Source organism: Oncorhynchus mykiss, chromosome 6 (assembly GCF_013265735.2).
Source record: "Oncorhynchus mykiss isolate Arlee chromosome 6, USDA_OmykA_1.1, whole genome shotgun sequence".
NCBI classification, from domain to species: Eukaryota; Metazoa; Chordata; class Actinopteri; order Salmoniformes; family Salmonidae; genus Oncorhynchus; species Oncorhynchus mykiss.
The window spans coordinates 567,709-586,094 of record NC_048570.1 but is presented as its reverse complement, the minus strand read 5'-3'; the positions used below and the strand labels follow the sequence as shown (position 1 = coordinate 586,094).

At 43.2% G+C, this 18,386-nt stretch overlaps 1 protein-coding gene across 1 annotated transcript in view; it reads right to left on the bottom strand.

Annotated features, from left to right (window-relative positions):
• Nucleotides 1-18,386, bottom strand: part of tars1 (threonyl-tRNA synthetase 1) — a 38,243-nt gene that overhangs the window by 16,425 nt on the left and 3,432 nt on the right. The window contains exons 4-13 of the mRNA XM_036979181.1: nucleotides 15,185-15,308; nucleotides 14,094-14,215; nucleotides 13,532-13,649; nucleotides 11,597-11,661; nucleotides 11,430-11,508; nucleotides 8,828-8,974; nucleotides 6,821-6,919; nucleotides 4,292-4,458; nucleotides 3,805-3,967; nucleotides 3,285-3,422 (exon numbers count right to left, since the gene is read on the bottom strand). Of these exons, the coding sequence (XP_036835076.1) occupies nucleotides 3,285-3,422; nucleotides 3,805-3,967; nucleotides 4,292-4,458; nucleotides 6,821-6,919; nucleotides 8,828-8,974; nucleotides 11,430-11,508; nucleotides 11,597-11,661; nucleotides 13,532-13,649; nucleotides 14,094-14,215; nucleotides 15,185-15,308 (1,222 nt within the window). The remainder of the gene's footprint in view (nucleotides 1-3,284; nucleotides 3,423-3,804; nucleotides 3,968-4,291; nucleotides 4,459-6,820; nucleotides 6,920-8,827; nucleotides 8,975-11,429; nucleotides 11,509-11,596; nucleotides 11,662-13,531; nucleotides 13,650-14,093; nucleotides 14,216-15,184; nucleotides 15,309-18,386) is intronic.

Below are 18,386 nucleotides of genomic sequence, written 5' to 3'. Positions count from 1 at the left end.
TTAGGACTCAATCTGCAGTTCCTATGCCTTCCACTAGATGTCCACAGTCTTTAGAAATTGTTTCAGGCTTGTATTCTTATGAATGAGGGAGTAAGACCAGTCTGAATGTGTGGACCCTGACGTGTCACAGAGCTTTTCCAAATCCAGACCTCCATGGGTTGATAAATTTGATTTCCATTGATAATTTGTGTGATGATGTTGTCAGCACATTCAACTAAGTAAAGAAAAAAGTATTTACCTTGTGACTAGGGGGCAGTATTTTCATTTTTGGAAAAATAACATTCCTGTAGTAAACGGGATATTTTATCAGGACAAGATGCTAGAATATGCATATAATTGACAGCTTAGGATAGAAAACACTCTAAAGTTTCCAAAACTGTAACGATATTGTCTGTGAGTATAACAGAACTGATGTTGCAGCTGAAAGCCTGAGAAAAATCCAATCCGGAAGTGCCCCATGTTTTGAAAGCTCTGCGTTCCAATGAGTCCCTATTGAGCAGTGAATGGGCTATCAACCAGATTACTCTTTCTCCGTATTCCCAAAGGTGTCTACAGCATTGTGACGTAGTTTTACGCATTTATGTTGAAGAATACCCGTAAGCGGCTACATTGCGCAACTAGGTCACCTGATGGCTCCCAGAGTGATTATCGCGTAAAATACAGAGGTAGCCATTATTCCAATCAGTCCTACTGAAAAACCAATTGTCCCGGTGGATATATTAATCAAATAGATATTTGAAAAACACCTTGAGGATTGATTATAAACAACGTTTGCCATGTTTCTGTCGATATTAGGGAGCTAATTTTGAATATTTTTCAGCGTTTTCGTGACTGCAATTTCCGGGCGATTTCTCAGCCAAACGTGAAGAACAAACGGAGCTATTTCGCCTACAAAAATTATATTTTTGGAAAAAAGGAACATTGGCTATCTAACTGGGAGTCTTGTGAGTGAAAACATCCGAAGTTCATCAAAGGTAAACTATTTAATTTGATTGCTTTTCTGATTTGTGACCAAGTTAGCTGCTGCTAGCTGGACAAAATGCTATGCTAGGCTATCGATAAACTTACACAAATGCTTGTCTAGCTTTGGCTGTAAAGCATATTTTCAAAATCTGAGATGACAGGTTGATTAACAAAGGACTAAGCTGTGTCTCAATATTCACTTGTGATTTCATGAATAGGAATATTTTCTAGGAATATTTCTGTATATATTGATCTGACCCTGTATATAGTATTATTAACTGACCCTGTATATAGTATGATATTAACTGACCCTGTATATAGTATGGTATTAACTGACCCTGTATATAGTATGGTATTAATCTGACCCTGTATATAGTATTAACTGACCCTGTATATAGTATGATATTAACCTGACCCTGTATATAGTATGATATTAACCTGACCCTGTATATAGTATGGTATTAATCTGACCCTGTATATAGTGTGGTATTAACCTGACCCTGTATATAGTATGATATTAACTGACCCTGTATATAGTATGGTATTAACTGACCCTGTATATAGTATGGTATTAACTGACCCTGTATATAGTATGGTATTAATCTGACCCTGTATATAGTATTAACTGACCCTGTATATAGTATGGTATTAACTGACCCTGTATATAGTATGGTATTAACTGACCCTGTATATAGTATGGTATTAACTGACCCTGTATATAGTATGGTATTATTTCACCCTGTATATAGTATGGTATTAACTGACCCTGTATATAGTATGGTATTAACTGACCCAGTATATAGTATGGTATTAACTGACCCTGTATATAGTATGGTATTAACTGACCCTGTATATAGTATGGTATTAACTGACCCTGTATATAGTATGGTATTAACTGACCCTGTATATAGTATGGTATTAACTGACCCTGTATATAGTATGGTATTAACTGACCCTGTATATAGTATGGTATTATTTCACCCTGTATATAGTATGGTATTAACTGACCCTGTATATAGTATGGTATTAACTGACCCTGTATATAGTATGGTATTAACTGACCCTGTATATAGTATGGTATTAACTGACCCTGTATATAGTATGGTATTAATCTGACCCTGTATATAGTATGGTATTAACTGACCCTGTATATAGTATGGTATTAACTGACCCTGTATATAGTATGGTATTAACTGACCCTGTATATAGTATGGTATTATTTCACCCTGTATATAGTATGGTATTAACTGACCCTGTATATAGTGTGGTATTAACTGACCCTGTATATAGTATGGTATTATTTCACCCTGTATATAGTATGGTATTATTTCACCCTGTATATAGTATGGTATTAACTGACCCTGTATATAGTATGGTATTATTTCACCCTGTATATAGTATGGTATTATTTCACCCTGTATATAGTATGGTATTAACTGACCCTGTATATAGTATGGTATTAACTGACCCTGTATATAGTATGGTATTATTTCACCCTGTATATAGTATGGTATTAACTGACCCTGTATATAGTATGGTATTATTTCACCCTGTATATAGTATGGTATTAACTGACCCTGTATATAGTATGGTATTAACTGACCCTGTATATAGTATGGTATTATTTCACCCTGTATATAGTATGGTATTAACTGACCCTGTATATAGTATGGTATTTACTGACCCTGTATATAGTATGGTATTAACTGACCCTGTATATAGTATGGTATTAACTGACCCTGTATATAGTATGGTATTATTTCACCCTGTATATAGTATGGTATTAACTGACCCTGTATATAGTATGGTATTAACTGACCCTGTATATAGTATGGTATTATTTCACCCTGTATATAGTATGGTATTAACTGACCCTGTATATAGTATGGTATTAACTGACCCTGTATATAGTATGGTATTATTTCACCCTGTATAAAGTATGGTATTAACTGACCCTGTATATAGTATGGTATTAACTGACCCTGTATATAGTATGGTATTATTTCACCCTGTATATAGTATGGTATTATTTCACCCTGTATATAGTATGGTATTATTTCACCCTGTATATAGTATGGTATTATTTCACCCTGTATATAGTATGGTATTATTTCACCCTGTATATAGTATGGTATTAACTTGTATTCTTGCTTACTTTAAGTTATTTTTATATCTTGTGTGTTTTTGTTCTCCCTTGTTATTTGTAGTATTACATTGTCATTGACTACAACCTTGTTTGATTCGAGCTGTAAGTGGCATTTCACTGTACTTGGGCCTGTGACATTGAAACTTAGACCTTATAAAGGGTTTATTATCGTTACCTTCTCAGCCTGATCCCAGACCGCAGGCTCTCCCAGGAACTTCTCAGGCCGGGTGGACAGGTTGAGTTTGAAGGAGAAACCAAAACAGTCGTAGACTGTACGCAGGAAGTCCAGACAACCCTTAATCTCCTCCTCAATCTGGAGGTTGAGGAAAAGACAAAACCACACAATTTTCCTTCAGCTTTAGTCAAGGCTTCATGGTGTCTAAAATAGTGTGACAGCTGAAATGGTCCACTGGAAGATTATCCCAGGAGGTGAACTAACTGACCCATGCCGTGTGGCGCTACATGGAGAAGAGGAGTGTGCCTGACCCACAGGAGGGTTAAGGCCTGACCCGCAGGAGGGTTAAGGTCTGACACGCAGGAGGGTTAAGGTCTGACACGCAGGAGGGTTAAGGTCAGTCTGACTGCTCCACAAGTGATTGGGGGGGGGGGGGATGTTTTACGATGTATCAAACTCCTTTCGATTACCCGGCCCAGTCCCCATAATGCTTACCCGGCCCAGTCCCCATAATGCTTACCTGGTCCATGGTGCAGAAGATGTGGGCATCGTCCTGCTGGAAGCGTCGTACACGGGTCAGCCCAGTCAGAGCGCCAGACAGCTCGTTACGATGCAGCACGCCGAAGTCAGCCATTCGCAGAGGCAGCTCCCTCCAGGACCGCGGCCGGTGGTCAAACATCAGACTAGAAATGGGGGAGGGGGGGGGGGGGTCACCGTGAGAGAAAGAGACAGGGCGAACCTGAACCAAACTGTGCTGGCGCTTGTTCTTCTAAATAGATTGGCAACCAGGGTAATTATGCGTAACCAAGGTAATTATGGGTAACCAAGGTAATTACGGGTAACCAGGGTAATTACGGGTAACCAGGGTAATTACGGGTAACCAGGGTAATTACGGGTAACCAGGGTAATTACGGGTAACCAGGGTAATTATGGGTAACCTGGCCAGCTCAGTACAGCATAACTCACCAGTAGCTCAGTAGTATGAAAAGCCCTAAAGCTGTACTCACCAATGTCCCGGGCAGTTCATAGGTTTGAGGGCGAACACCTCCTTCTCCACTTCGAAGGAGAACATGTTGTCACTGTAGTGCTGCCAGTGGCCTGATGTCTGCCACAGCTTACTGTTATAGATGTTGGGGGTTACCACCTCCTGGAAGCCTCGCTTACGGTACTCAGACTAGAGACAGAGACACTACATGACTAAATGCATGTGGACACCTGCTAGTCCAACATCTTATTCCAAAATCATGGACATTAATATGGAGTTGGTCCCCCCTTTGCTGCTATAACAGCCTCCACTCTTCTGCTAAGTCATTAATATGGAGTTGGTCCCCCCCTTTTCTGCTATAACAGCCTCCACTCTTCTGGGAAGGCTTTCCACTAGATGTAGGAACATTGCTGCTATAACAGCATCCACTCTTCTGGGAAGGCTTTCCACTAGATGTAGGAACATTGCTGCTATAACAGCATCCACTCTTCTGGGAAGGCTTTCCACTAGATGTAGGAACATTGCCGCGGGGACTTCTTCCATTCAGCTACAACAGTATTAGTGAGGTCAGTCACTGATGTTGGGCGATTAGTCCTGGCTCACAGTCGGCGTTCCAATTCATCCCAAAGGTGTTCGATAGGGTTGAGGTCAGGGTTGTGTGGGCCAGTTCAGTCCTGCCACACCGTTCAACCAACCAGTTCTGTATGGACTTCGATTTGTTGTCATTCTGAATCAGGAAAGTGCCTTCCCCAAATTGTTGCCACAAAGTTTGCATAATCGTCTAGAATGTTATTGTATTCTGTAGCGTTAAGATTTTCCTTCACTGGAACTAAGGGGCCTGAACCATAAAAAAACAGCCCCAGACCATTATTCCACCTCCAAACTTTACAGTTGGTACTATGCTTTCGGGTAGGTAGGGTTAAATGCAACACTTTACATGTTGCATTTATGTTATTGTTCAGGACAGATTAAATAAAAAATATAAAATAAACTAGGCAAGTCAGTTAGGAACAAATTATTATTTACAATGACAGCCTACACCAGCCAAACACACTGAGATGCAGTGCCTTGCGCCACTCGAGAGCCCTGATGTTAGGGGTCTATTCAACTATATTCTTACGGGGGCGTGGTTAATTGGGGGGGGGGGGGGGGGGGGGGGGGGGCAGAGATTCTCCACATGCGATTATTCGTAAGAACTGTATAAAGAAGCAACACACCAATAAAGCACTTCCCTTAAAAATAAATGTTGCTTAAAGTAATTAGGGAACCGGAGGGCACTCAACCAATTAAAGTCGAGCTGCAACAAAAATACATGATTGAAAAAGGCGCTCAAGCACCATCATTTATTTAACCTATTAAAAAGCTTCAAAGGTTATTATGTTAAAATCTGAAAAATTAAGAAACTAAGCGTCTCAATAAATAAAGACATGTCAAATCAGGTCAAATTCCAGTCTGAAGGAAGAACGCTTTGAATGAATTTCCCTCAGTCATTAGGTGTTTTTTTTGGTCACTTCTAAACAAGTCCTTGTGAGCATCAGAGAGGAAACAGCAGGTCTGTGTAGCTGAGAACCATAGTTTTCAGGAATGTAACCAAAACCTTTTGTAGCTTAAACCACTCAAACGCTAGAACCAACTTCATTAGAAGAAAAACACATCACCATCTCATAGGGGCTAGAAAGCCCCCTATATAAACCACAGTGCTTGTCCTTCTGGGACTGAACGGTGAATTATTATTCATGTTCAGAAAGGGCCAGTCTAGATTAATAAGTTAAATAGCCCTGGTCCAAAGGTACTGCATCTGGCTACCAGTTAAATAGCCCTGGTCCAAAGGTACTGCATCTGGCCACCAGTTAAATAGCCCTGGTCCAAAGGTACTGCATCTGGCTACCAGTTAAATAGCCCTGGTCCAAAGGTACTGCATCTGGCCACCAGTTAAATAGCCCTGGTCCAAAGGTACTGCATCTGGCCGCCAGTTAAATAGCCCTGGTCCAAAGGTACTGCATCTGGCTACCAGTTAAATAGCCCTGGTCCAAAGGTACTGCATCTGGCCACCAGTTAAATAGCCCTGGTCCAAAGGTACTGCATCTGGCCACCAGTTAAATAGCCCTGGTCCAAAGGTACTGCATCTGGCTACCAGTTAAATAGCCCTGGTCCAAAGGTACTGCATCTGGCCACCAGTTAAATAGCCCTGGTCCAAAGGTACTGCATCTGGCCACCAGTTAAATAGCCCTGGTCCAAAGGTACTGCATCTGGCCACCAGTTAAATAGCCCTGGTCCAAAGGTACTGCATCTGGCCACCAGTTAAATAGCCCCGGTCCAAAGGTACTGCATCTGGCCGCCAGTTAAATAGCCCTGGTCCAAAGGTGCAGTTACCATCGCCTGGAAACCTCACAGTTCTCTATAGGGTTAGATATATACTGTACCTAACCCATAGGGAGAGATACCGTACCTATAGAGATAATTACAGCGCTCACTCTAGGGCTATCAGACATAGAACAGACAGAGTTCCCATTCTACAGGGGATGCCCATCTTACGGCAATGACTACTCACCCTGATAAAGTCCACCAGACTGTTGTAGATGTAGGATCCTTTAGGCAGGAAGAAGCAACTGCCTGGAGACAGATCATGGAAGAAGAACAGATCCTGTTCCTGTAGGAGAGAGCAGAGAGAGTTGGATGATCAGTGTTACCCTACAGCAGATACTAACCAGGAGGACATCTGCACCACGTCACTGATCAGTTCCCCCCCCTACCCCTCTAAAGACAGAGGACCCAGTAATCTCCTGCTGTTCCCAGACAATATTTCCACAATGTTTCTGTAAAAACTGCTGTATAAATAACATTTGATTGATTAACTGTAGTGGAGCAGGTCAATAAATGAATACCAGGCAGTGTCAGAGGAAGGCCCCCCCAAAACTGTCGAAGGCTCCAGTCACCCAAGTCACAGACTGTTTTCTCTGCTACCACATGGCAAGCAGTGCCGACGTAGCAGGTCTGGAACCAACAGGACCCTGACCAGCTTCTATCACCAGGCCTGCTAAATGGTTAGTTAAGTAGTAACCCAAATAGCTACCCGGACTACGTGCACTGACCCCCTTTTCACTAACACAGTTGGTACTGTTTATCATCTTTCCTGTCATCTAGTCACTTCACCTCTACCCATACCGTACCTGTCAAACGTTTGGACACCTACTCATTCAAGGGGTTTCTTTATTTTGACTATTTTCTACATTGTAGAATAATAGTGAAGACATCAAAACTATGAAACAACACATATGGAATCATGTAGTAACCAAAAAAGTGCTAAACAAATCAAAATATATAAGTAGCCACCTTTTGCCAAATAACTATTGAATTAGGTGGTGCTGTCTGGTACTGTATGTACATACAGCATTACCTCCATTACCTGGTACCTCTGCACATTACCTCCCCGTGTATAGCCACGTCATTACCTCCCCGTGTATAGCCACGTCATTACCTCCCCGTGTATAGCCACGTCATTACCTCCCCGTGTATAGCCACGTCATTACCTCCCCGTGTATAGCCACGTCATTACCTCCCCGTGTATAGCCACGTCATTACCTCCCCGTGTATAGCCACGTCATTACCTCCCCGTGTATAGCCACGTCATTACCTCCCCGTGTATAGCCACGTCATTACCTGGTACTCCCTGTATATAGCCATGTTATTACCTGGTACTCCCTGTATATAGCCATGTTATTACCTGGTACTCCCTGTATATAGCCATGTTATTACCTGGTACTCCCTGTATATAGCCATGTTATTACCTGATACTCCCTGTATATAGTTATGTTATTACCTGGTACTCCCTGTATATAGCCATGTTATTACCTGGTACTCCCTGTATATAGCCATGTTATTACCTGGTACTCCCTGTATATAGCCATGTTATTACCTGGTACTCCCTGTATATAGCCATGTTATTACCTGGTACTCCCTGTATATAGCCATGTTATTACCTGGTACTTCCTGTATATAGCCATGTTATTACCTGGTACTCCCTGTATATAGCCATGTTATTACCTGGTACTCCCTGTATATAGCCATGTTATTACCTGGTACTCCCTGTATATAGCCATGTTATTACCTGGTACTCCCTGTATATAGCCATGTTATTACCTGGTACTCCCTGTATATAGCCATGTTATTACCTGGTACTTCCTGTATATAGCCATGTTATTACCTGGTACTCCCTGTATATAGCCATGTTATTACCTGGTACTCCCTGTATATAGCCATGTTATTACCTGGTACTCCCTGTATATAGCCGTGTTATTACCTGGTACTTCCTGTATATAGCCATGTTATTACCTGGTACTCCCTGTATATAGCCATGTTATTACCTGGTACTCCCTGTATATAACCATATTATTGTTACTCATTGTGCATTTATTCCTTGTGTTATCATTCTATTACATTCTTCTCTCTGCATTGTTGGGAAGTGTCTGTAAATAAGCATTTCACTGTTCATCTACACCTGTTGTTTAAGAAGCATTTGACAAATACCATTTGAGTGATTTGAATAACAGTCCCGTACCCGTCCCAGTTTGCGGTGGTCCCTGTTCTTGGCCTCCTCCTGGAAGCGTTCCCACTCCTTTAGCATCTTAGGATCAGGGAAGGAGATGCCGTAGATCCTCTGAAGAGTCTCCATGTCAGCCTTGCCCTCCCAGTAGGTAGAGGAGTTCTGGAGGTTAGAGAAGCAGACTAGAAGAGTCTAAAACACGCTCCATGTCAGCCTTGCCCACCCAGTAGGTAGAGATTATGTGCACAATTTGGTTAAGGAACTTAAAAGCTGTAAAAACAGTCCAACATATTTCTGATAGTATTTCAGTTAATCTTGGATGAATATTTCGAAAGTTAAATACTAACCACGTTTCCATCCAGTTTTTATGCAAGTCATACCGAATAAATAAAACTAAATTGACAGCTGTGATGGAAAAAGGATATTTGTTTGTGTTACTGTAATTTAATTATGCCAATGTGCTTTCATCAATTGAAAGCCCTTAATCTATTTTATGAGAATTTCTAAGACTTCTTGTTTGCATAAAATAGACGCAGACCAGTCTTTCAATAATAGGTTATATAATTTATTCTCGGAGCGCGCTGCCACTTAACCACGAACAACAGTTTATATACAGATCATGACGTCATTTCATTGCTTTAACAGAATCCCCTCCTCTCGACCGGGACAAAGTAAGGTGAAAAGTTCATTCTAACTTACTAACACACCCCCAGATTACTTTTGACCCCTCAACATTATCGATCACCACTGAACTGACAGTTTTAATTAACAGAAAACCTAGGAATGCACTCACTGCCTTATCTAAAAACCCCAGAGCTAAGTTTCAGTAGGTTCAACGTTAGGCTAACGACCTTATCTGTTCACAGTCCACAACCCATTTGTTTCTTCCTAGTTGGAATGGTGTTCATGAACTTTAATTACTCCTTGTCCGTGTCTCACAATCCCTTCTTATGAACTCATATTGTTAATCAGATATAATAAAACAGAGTATAAGTTTACTTAGTTACAGTTCCATTTAAAATGATTTGTTCAGTCATATCATAATTTCCCAACAGTTTGTTTAACAACCTCTTGAATCTAGTATTTTCATTTTTGAAAAAATAACGTTCCCAAAGTAAACAGACTATTTTGTCAGGAAAAGATGCTAGAATATGCATATAATTGACAGCTTAGGATAGAAAAGACTAAAGTTTCCAAAACTGTAAAAATATTGTCTGTGAGTATAACAGAACTGATATTGCAGGCGCAAGCCTGAGAAAAATCCAATCAGGAAGTGACTCTTATTTAGAAACCTCTGCGTTCCTATGCGTCCCTATTGAGCAGTGAATGAGATATCAAACAGATTCCTTTATCTATGGCTTCCCTAATGTGTCTAGTGTCACGATACATAGCTTCAGGCTTTTATTTTGAAAAATGAGCCTGAACGTCAACATTGCGTCAGTGGTCAGCTGAAGTCTGAGTGTTTTGTGCGTAAGGGACAAATGCGGCCATTGTTTCTCTCTATCCTACTAAGTAGCCACGAGACCCGGTGGATATATTATCGAATAGATATTTGAAAAACACCTTGAGGATTGATTATAAACAACGTGTGCCATGTTTCTGTCGATATTATGGAGCTAATTTGGAATATTTTTCGGTGTTGTAGTGACCGCAATTTCCGGTCGATTTCTCAGCCAAACGTGAAGAACAAACGGAGCAATTTCGCCTACAAAAATAATATTTTGGGGAAAAAAGGAACATTTGCTATCTAACTGGGAGTCTTGTGAGTGAAAACATCCGAAGCTCATCAAAGGTAAACGATTTAATTTGATTGCTTTTCTGATTTGTGATCAAGTTGCCTGCTGCTAGCTAGGCATAATGCTATGCTAGGCTATCAAACTTACAAAAAAGATTGGTCTTGCTTTGGCTGTAAAGCATACTTTCAAAATCTGAGATGACAGGGTGATTAACAAAAGGCTAAGCTGTGTTTCAATATATTTCACTTGTGATTTTCATGAATAGGAATATTTTCTAGTAATATTTATGTCCGTTGCGTTATGCTAATTAGTGTCAGTTGATGATTACGCTCCCGGACCCGCGATGGTAGAGACAAGAGGTTAATAAGGGATCTTTTAGTGTCTAAAATGAATTCAGGGAGAAATGGCGGTAGAAACGCAGTAAACTTGATGGCATGGTGCTCCCCCTCCCACTACAACTAGCGAAACCATACAGTTTAAATCTGGCTGAAGGAAACCTGAACTTCAAAAAGGTGATATCAACTGAGCCTGGGAGACCACAACAAACAGGAAACGGATAAAACACGTCAAGGTATCCAGTCTAAGATCAGCATATCCCAGGCATCTTTTTCAGCACTCTCATAACTGGGAAAGGAGCCGATTCAGGTTATTGTAAAACAGGATATGTTTATATGAGACAACATCAAGACCGAATACTTGAATCCCGAATAATACTGGGATGTTGGAGTGTAAATGTGGTCATGGAAACCTTAGAGTGGTAGGACATGTACAACTGGGACGACTTCAGAGAACTATCAAGAGAATTAAAATAAAGATCCTTCAAAAGAAACTAAATAGAAGAATGAAAACATAGCGGAGACAAAAACAGAAGTGTGCTTTACCTTGTGGATCTTCAGGGCCTTGATCTTTCCAGTGTGTCGGACATGGGGTCCTCGGCACAGGTCAATCAGCGGACCACACCTAGTCAGCACAGACAGGATAAATACACAGGGAATCTGGATCGGCCCAAACACCCATTCCAGAACGACCGGGTCGTGATGCAGCTCACCTGTACACAGTAGTGGTTGGGGTGGTCACCTTCTCATTCAGGATCCGGCACTTAAATTTGTTGTACTGCAGAGGAGAATAGAGATGTTCAGATCAGTTGTGGAACAGCAGAAATACATCACACTAGAGAGGACAGAGAGAGAGCGAGAGACCAGACAGAAAGAGAGAGAACAGACAGAATATTGCAAAGCAAAATTATTTATTACAATGTATATTATATATAGTGTTGCTTTGGCAATATTGATACAATGTTTTATGCCAATAAAGCAGCTTGAATTTGAGACAGGGAGAGACAGTAACATGGCACTACCATACAGGTTCTCAAATTACAATTCCACTGGATTCTCCAATTACAGTGAATGAACTGCAGGACAAAATACAAACCCTCCAACCCAAAAAGGCAAGTGATGTTTATTGTATCCTGAATGAAATATACAGACAAATTCCTATTGGCTATACTAAAACTAACATCATCCTTCACTCTGGCATCTTCCCCAATATTTGGAACCAAGGACTGATCACCCCAATCCACAAAAGTGGAAACAAATTTGACCCCAATAATTACTGTGGGATATGCATCAACAGTAACCTTGGGAAAATCCTCTGCATTGTCATTAACAGCAGACTCGTACATTTCCTCAGTGAACACAATGTACTGAGCAAATATCATTGTTTTTTTAAAACCAAATTACCGTACGACAGACCACGTATTCACCCTGCACACCCTAATTGACAAACAAACAAACCAAAACAAAGGCAAAGTCTTCTCATGCTTTGTTCAATTCAAAAATGCTTGACTCAATTTGGCTTGAAAAAAAAATATATATATTTCCACAGGGCTGTGGGGTGAGACAGGGATGCAGCTTAAGCCCCCACCCTCTTCAACCTACATACATACGAATTTGCAAGGGCATTAGAACAGTCTGCGGCGTCTGGCTAAAGATACTTGAATCAGTCATAGAACCCATTGCCCTTTATGGTTGTGAGGTCTGGGGTATGCTCACCAACCAAGAATTCACAAAATTGGACAAACACCAAATTAAGACTCAGCTGAATTCTTCAAAAATATCCTCCGTGTACAACGTAGAACACCAAATAATGCATGCAGAGCAGAATTAGGCCGATACCCACTAATTATCAAAATCCAGAAAAGAGCCATTAAATTCTACAACCACCAAAAAGGAAGCGATTCCAAAACCTTCCATAACAAAGCCATCACCTACAGAGAGATGAACCCGGAGAAGAGTCCCCTAAGCAAGCTGGTCCTGGGGCTCTGTTCACAAACGGCACATAGCCTGTCTTCTCTTGAGAGCCAGGTCTGACTACGGCAGCCTTTCTCAATAGCAAGGCTATGCTCACGGAGTTCAAGTTGCATTCTAGTTTGCTCAGTTTTTTTGTTAATACTTTCCAATGTGTCAAGTAATTATCTTTTTGTTTTCTAATGACTTGGTTGGGTCTAATTGTGTTGCTGTCCTGGGGCTCTGTTTTAAAACTGACCACAAAATGTGGAAACCGAGCTGCACTTCCTAACCTCCTGCCCAATGTATGACCATATTAGACACACATATTTCCCCTCAGATTACACAGATCCACAAAGAATTAGAAAACAAACCCGACTTTGAAAAACTCCCATCTCTACTGGGTGAAATAACAGTGTGCCATCACAGCAGCTAGAGTTGTGACCTGTTGCCACAAGAAAAGGGCAACCAGTGAAGAACAAACGCCATTGTAAATAAATCCCATATTTATGTTTATTCATTTTCCCTTTTGTACTTTTAACCATTCGCACATATGACATTTGAAATGTCTTCATTCTTTGTAACTTTTGTGAGTGTAATGTCTACTTTTAATCAGTATTGTTTATTTTCTAGTTCACTGGCTTGGGAAATTTAAACATGTTTCCCAATAAAGCCCTTTGAGTGAGAGAGAGATCTACCTTGAACATCTCCAGGAGAGTCTCCTTCTTGATCTCCAGCCTCTCGAAGGGCTGCTTCTCCTTGATGATCTTCTTACACAAGTTCTCCAAGCAGGGGAAGTCATTACTGGACACCCCCCTGGAGAGGTGGAAGAGTGGAGGAGGTGGGGAAGGAGGCAGCAGAGGAAGAGACTGAGTACAGGGATGGAAGAAAAGAAGTGCTGGCTGGCAGAGAGAACTAGTGGTAGACTTGGGGGCTTCCGTCCCCAGAGTTCGTTAACGGGACTGCTTGCCAAGCCAACTGGCATCAACATAACCTGAGGGAAGAGTCAGTTCCGTCAATTCAGGAAGCTACATTTAAATTGGATTTCTAGGAATTGGTTTTCTATTAATTGAGTTTCCTGAATTGACCCAAACACTGTGTCAACTTAGATGATGAAAGTACATTGGGATTGGATGAACATACAATCATCTAAACACTGGAACTTCCTGGTGCGCTCACGCTTTCTACTCATTCCCTGTCAGCCAGCTAGACCAGTGTTTACCCAGCTGAAACTGGCCAATGAGACAAGGCGTTACTCACTCTTGGTCCAGGAACATGTCGTAGTAGAAGCCGTTCTCGATGGGCGGACCGTAACACAAGCAGCCTCCGTAGACCCTCTCCATTGCCTCACCCATTATGTGGGCACTGGAGTGCCAGTACACCTGACGAGGAGGAAAGGATGTCGGGGGGAGGAAAGAGAGTGGGGAGGATGTCGGGGGGAGGAAAGAGAGTGGGGAGGATGTCGGGGGGAAGAGAGTGGGGAGGATGTCGGGGGGGGGGAAAGAGAGTGGGGAGGATGTCGGGGGGGGGAAAGAGAGTGGGGAGGATGTCGGGGGGGGGGGAAAGAGAGTGGGGAGGATGTCGGGGGGGGGGAAGAGAGTGGGGAGGATGTCGGGGGGGGGGGGAAGAGAGTGGGGAGGGGTAAGAGAGTGGGGAGGATGTCGGGGGGGGGTTAGGAGAGTTGGGAGGATGTCGGGGTCAGGGGGAAGAGAGTGGGGAGGATGTCGGGGGGGGGGAGAGAGTGGGGAGGATGTCGGGGGGGGGGAGAGAGTGGGGAGGATGTCGGGGGGGGAGAGAGTGGGGAGGATGTCGGGGGGGGAGAGAGTGGGGAGGATGTCGGGGGGGGGAGAGAGTGGGGAGGATGTCGGGGGGGGGAGAGAGTGGGGAGGATGTCGGGGGGGGAAAGAGAGTGGGGAGGATGTCGGGGGGGGAAAGAGAGTGGGGAGGATAGAGAGTGGGAAAGAGAGTGGGGAGGATGTCAGGGGGAAAGAGAGTGGGAAAAGAGAGTGGAGAGGACGTCGGGGGGGAAAAGAGAGTGGGGAGGACGTCGGGGGGGGGAAGAGAGTGGGGAGGACGGCGGGGGAAGATATATTGGTTTCAAAGTTCCACTGTGAAGGACTTAAAACAGTTAATGTCATTATTTGCCAATGAACAAACTTGGCTCTAACTAACTACTGTTTATAATCACAGTTAAAAATCACTAGCTAGGTTAGCTAAACTAGTGTATTTATCTAGAAGGTTTAATCCAAATAGCATTATTTTAGACTTATAAGGCCAGTTTCCCAGACATAGATTAAACTCAGGAGAGACTGTCCCTGTAAGTCTTTAAAAGACCTGGAGGTTGTACTTACAGCTTTAGCCTCGTCGTCATCAAACTTGAGTAGCTGTAGACTGCAGTTTTCCTCTAGAGGTCGGTCCAGGTCCCACACAGAGTTGTTCACCTTAGCTATCACTGTGGCGTCAGCTAGACCCTGACTATGAGAGAGTGAGACACACACATTATAAAGTTATAACTATTCAAATTAATCTGTTATAGAGGCCTGTCCAGGTTGTCTGCAAGAGCCTAAATGTAGGGATAGCTGTGTTATTACAGAGTCATCATTACAATAAAGGGATAGCTTAGTGTTTCTTCAGGATCGGTGGGTACCCCACGGGACGGTTGAGCTAACGTAGGTTAATGTGATTAGCATGAGGGTGTAAGTAACAAGAACATTTCCCAGGACATAATCGGATATTGGCAGAAGGCTTAAATTCTTGTTAATCTAGTGAAATAATACCATGCTATTATTTGAGAAGAGTGCACAGTTATGAACTTGAAAATGTATTAATAAACCAATTAGGCACATTTGGGCAGTCTTGATACAACAGTTTGGACAGAAATGCAATGGTTCATTGGATCAGTCCAAAACTTTGCACATGCACTGCTGCCATCTAGTGGCCCGAAATCCAAATTGCGCCTGGGGCTTGGGCTCTGTGTACACATGCTGCTCTTCCCCCCCTCTGCTCCGTGAACACATGCTGCTCTTCCTCCCATCTGCTCCGTGTACACATGCTGCTCTTCCTCCCATCTGCTCCGTGAACACATGCTGCTCTTCCTCCCATCTGCTCCGTGAACACATGCTGCTCTTCCTCCCATCTGCTCCGTGAACACATGCTGCTCTTCCTCCCATCTGCTCCGTGTACACATGCTGCTCATCCTCCCATCTGCTCCGTGAACACATGCTGCTCATCCTCCCATCTGCTCCGTGAACACATGCTGCTCATCCTCCCATCTGCTCCGTGTACACATGCTGCTCATCCTCCCATCTGCTCCGTGAACACATGCTGCTCTTCCTCCCATCTGCTCCATGTACACATGCTGCTCTTCCTCCCCTCTGCTCCGTGTACACATGCTGCTCATCCTCCCATCTGCTCCGTGAACACATGCTGCTCATCCTCCCATCTGCTCCGTGTACACATGCTGCTCTTCCTCCCCTCTGCTCCGTGTACACATGCTGCTCTTCCTCCCATCTGCTCCGTGTACACATGCTGCTCATCCTCCCATCTGCTCCGTGTACACATGCTGCTCATCCTCCCATCTGCTCCGTGTACACATGCTGCTCATCCTCCCATCTGCTCCGTGTACACATGCTGCTCATCCTCCCATCTGCTCCGTGTACACATGCTGCTCATCCTCCCATCTGCTCCGTGTACACATGCTGCTCTTCCTCCCATCTGCTCCGTGTACACATGCTGCTCATCCTCCCATCTGCTCCGTGTACACATGCTGCTCATCCTCCCATCTGCTCCGTGTACACATGCTGCTCTTCCCCCCTCTGCTCCGTGAACACATGCTGCTCTTCCCCCCTCTGCTCCGTGTACACATGCTGCTCATCCTCCCATCTGCTCCGTGTAGACATGCTGCTCTTCCTCCCCTCTGCTCCGTGTACACATGCTGCTCTTCCTCCCATCTGCTCCGTGTACACATGCTGCTCTTCCTCCCCTCTGCTCCGTGTACACATGCTGCTCTTCCTCCCATCTGCTCCGTGTACACATGCTGCTCTTCCTCCCCTCTGCTCCGTGTACACATGCTGCTCTTCCTCCCATCTGCTCCGTGTACACATGCTGCTCTTCCTCCCATCTGCTCCGTGTACACATACTGCTCTTCCTCCCATCTGCTCCGTGAACACATGCTGCTCTTCCTCCCCTCTGCTCCGTGTACACATGCTGCTCTTCCTCCCATCTGCTCCGTGTACACATGCTGCTCTTCCTCCCATCTGCTCCGTGTACACATACTGCTCTTCCCCCCTCTGCTCCATGTACACATGCTGCTCTTCCTCCCCTCTGCTCCGTGTACACATGCTGCTCTTCCTCCCATCTGCTCCGTGTACACATGCTGCTCTTCCTCCCATCTGCTCCGTGTACACATACTGCTCTTCCCCCCTCTGCTCCATGTACACATGCTGCTCTTCCTCCCATCTGCTCCGTGAACACATGCTGCTCTTCCTCCTCCGTTCTTCCCCCCTCTGCTCCGTGTACACATGCTGCTCTTCCTTCAGAAAAGCATCCACCACAACTTTGTTCATTTGCAAATATCTCTCGTTCACTTTCGCTCGTAAATGTCCACACTCACCGAAAATGACATAAGGAAGCTACTAGCTATTGTTCTATAACTTTATAAAGCTGGATTTGCCTCTTTGCATATAGTTTGTTTTCACTCGTTAGCATTTTGCTAAGAGTGTGTGATCTCTATTAATTTGTGCAAATTGTGTTAGCATTCTTACAATAGAATGCATACTTTTGCACTCCTTGTGTGCCATGCCGGTAAAACCATAAATCCCAGGACGAGAAGAACAGTATGAACATCTGAGTACCGCCCATCCTACTGAATAGCATACCAGGCCAGTTACAACACGAACTTCTGGGTACCGCCCATCCTACTGAATAGGATACCAGGCCAGTCACCACACCCTAAAAAATGTTCACAATATATCAAAATTAACTTTTACCAGTTGAATGTAGACAAACAACTTTTCTATTATCAACAACTTTGCACATTTCTGGGGTTTAAACAAAATATGCAAATGAGTTATGTTGGGTAATAAAGTATGTTGAGTAATGTCGCGTAACGGATTACGGATAGAAGCAAGCTACCTGGCCTGCGCCCAAATGTAGAAATGTGTCCATTTGGGATGTCTGATAGTTAAGACAATCAAATACTCACCACCACTAATGAACTGTATTGTATTCTTCACCTCAAATCAAGTAAACAAAGTATTTTTTTTTAATTAATTTTTTTTACATCGAATGACAATAATTACTCAATGAAGTTGTAAAATTGTTCGAGCTCTCTCCAATTTTGATAACCACCGATACCACCGAGGCTCATAAAATGCCCGATTAATTTGTTATCCCTTGTGGAAATACAGCTGTTTCTGTCCTTACATCTCCCTCATGGACACAGCCCATCTGTAAATAGCCCACCCAATCTACCTACCTCATCCCCATATTGTTCTTATTTACTTTTCTACTCTTTCTACTCTTTTGCACACCAGTACTTACACATCATCATCT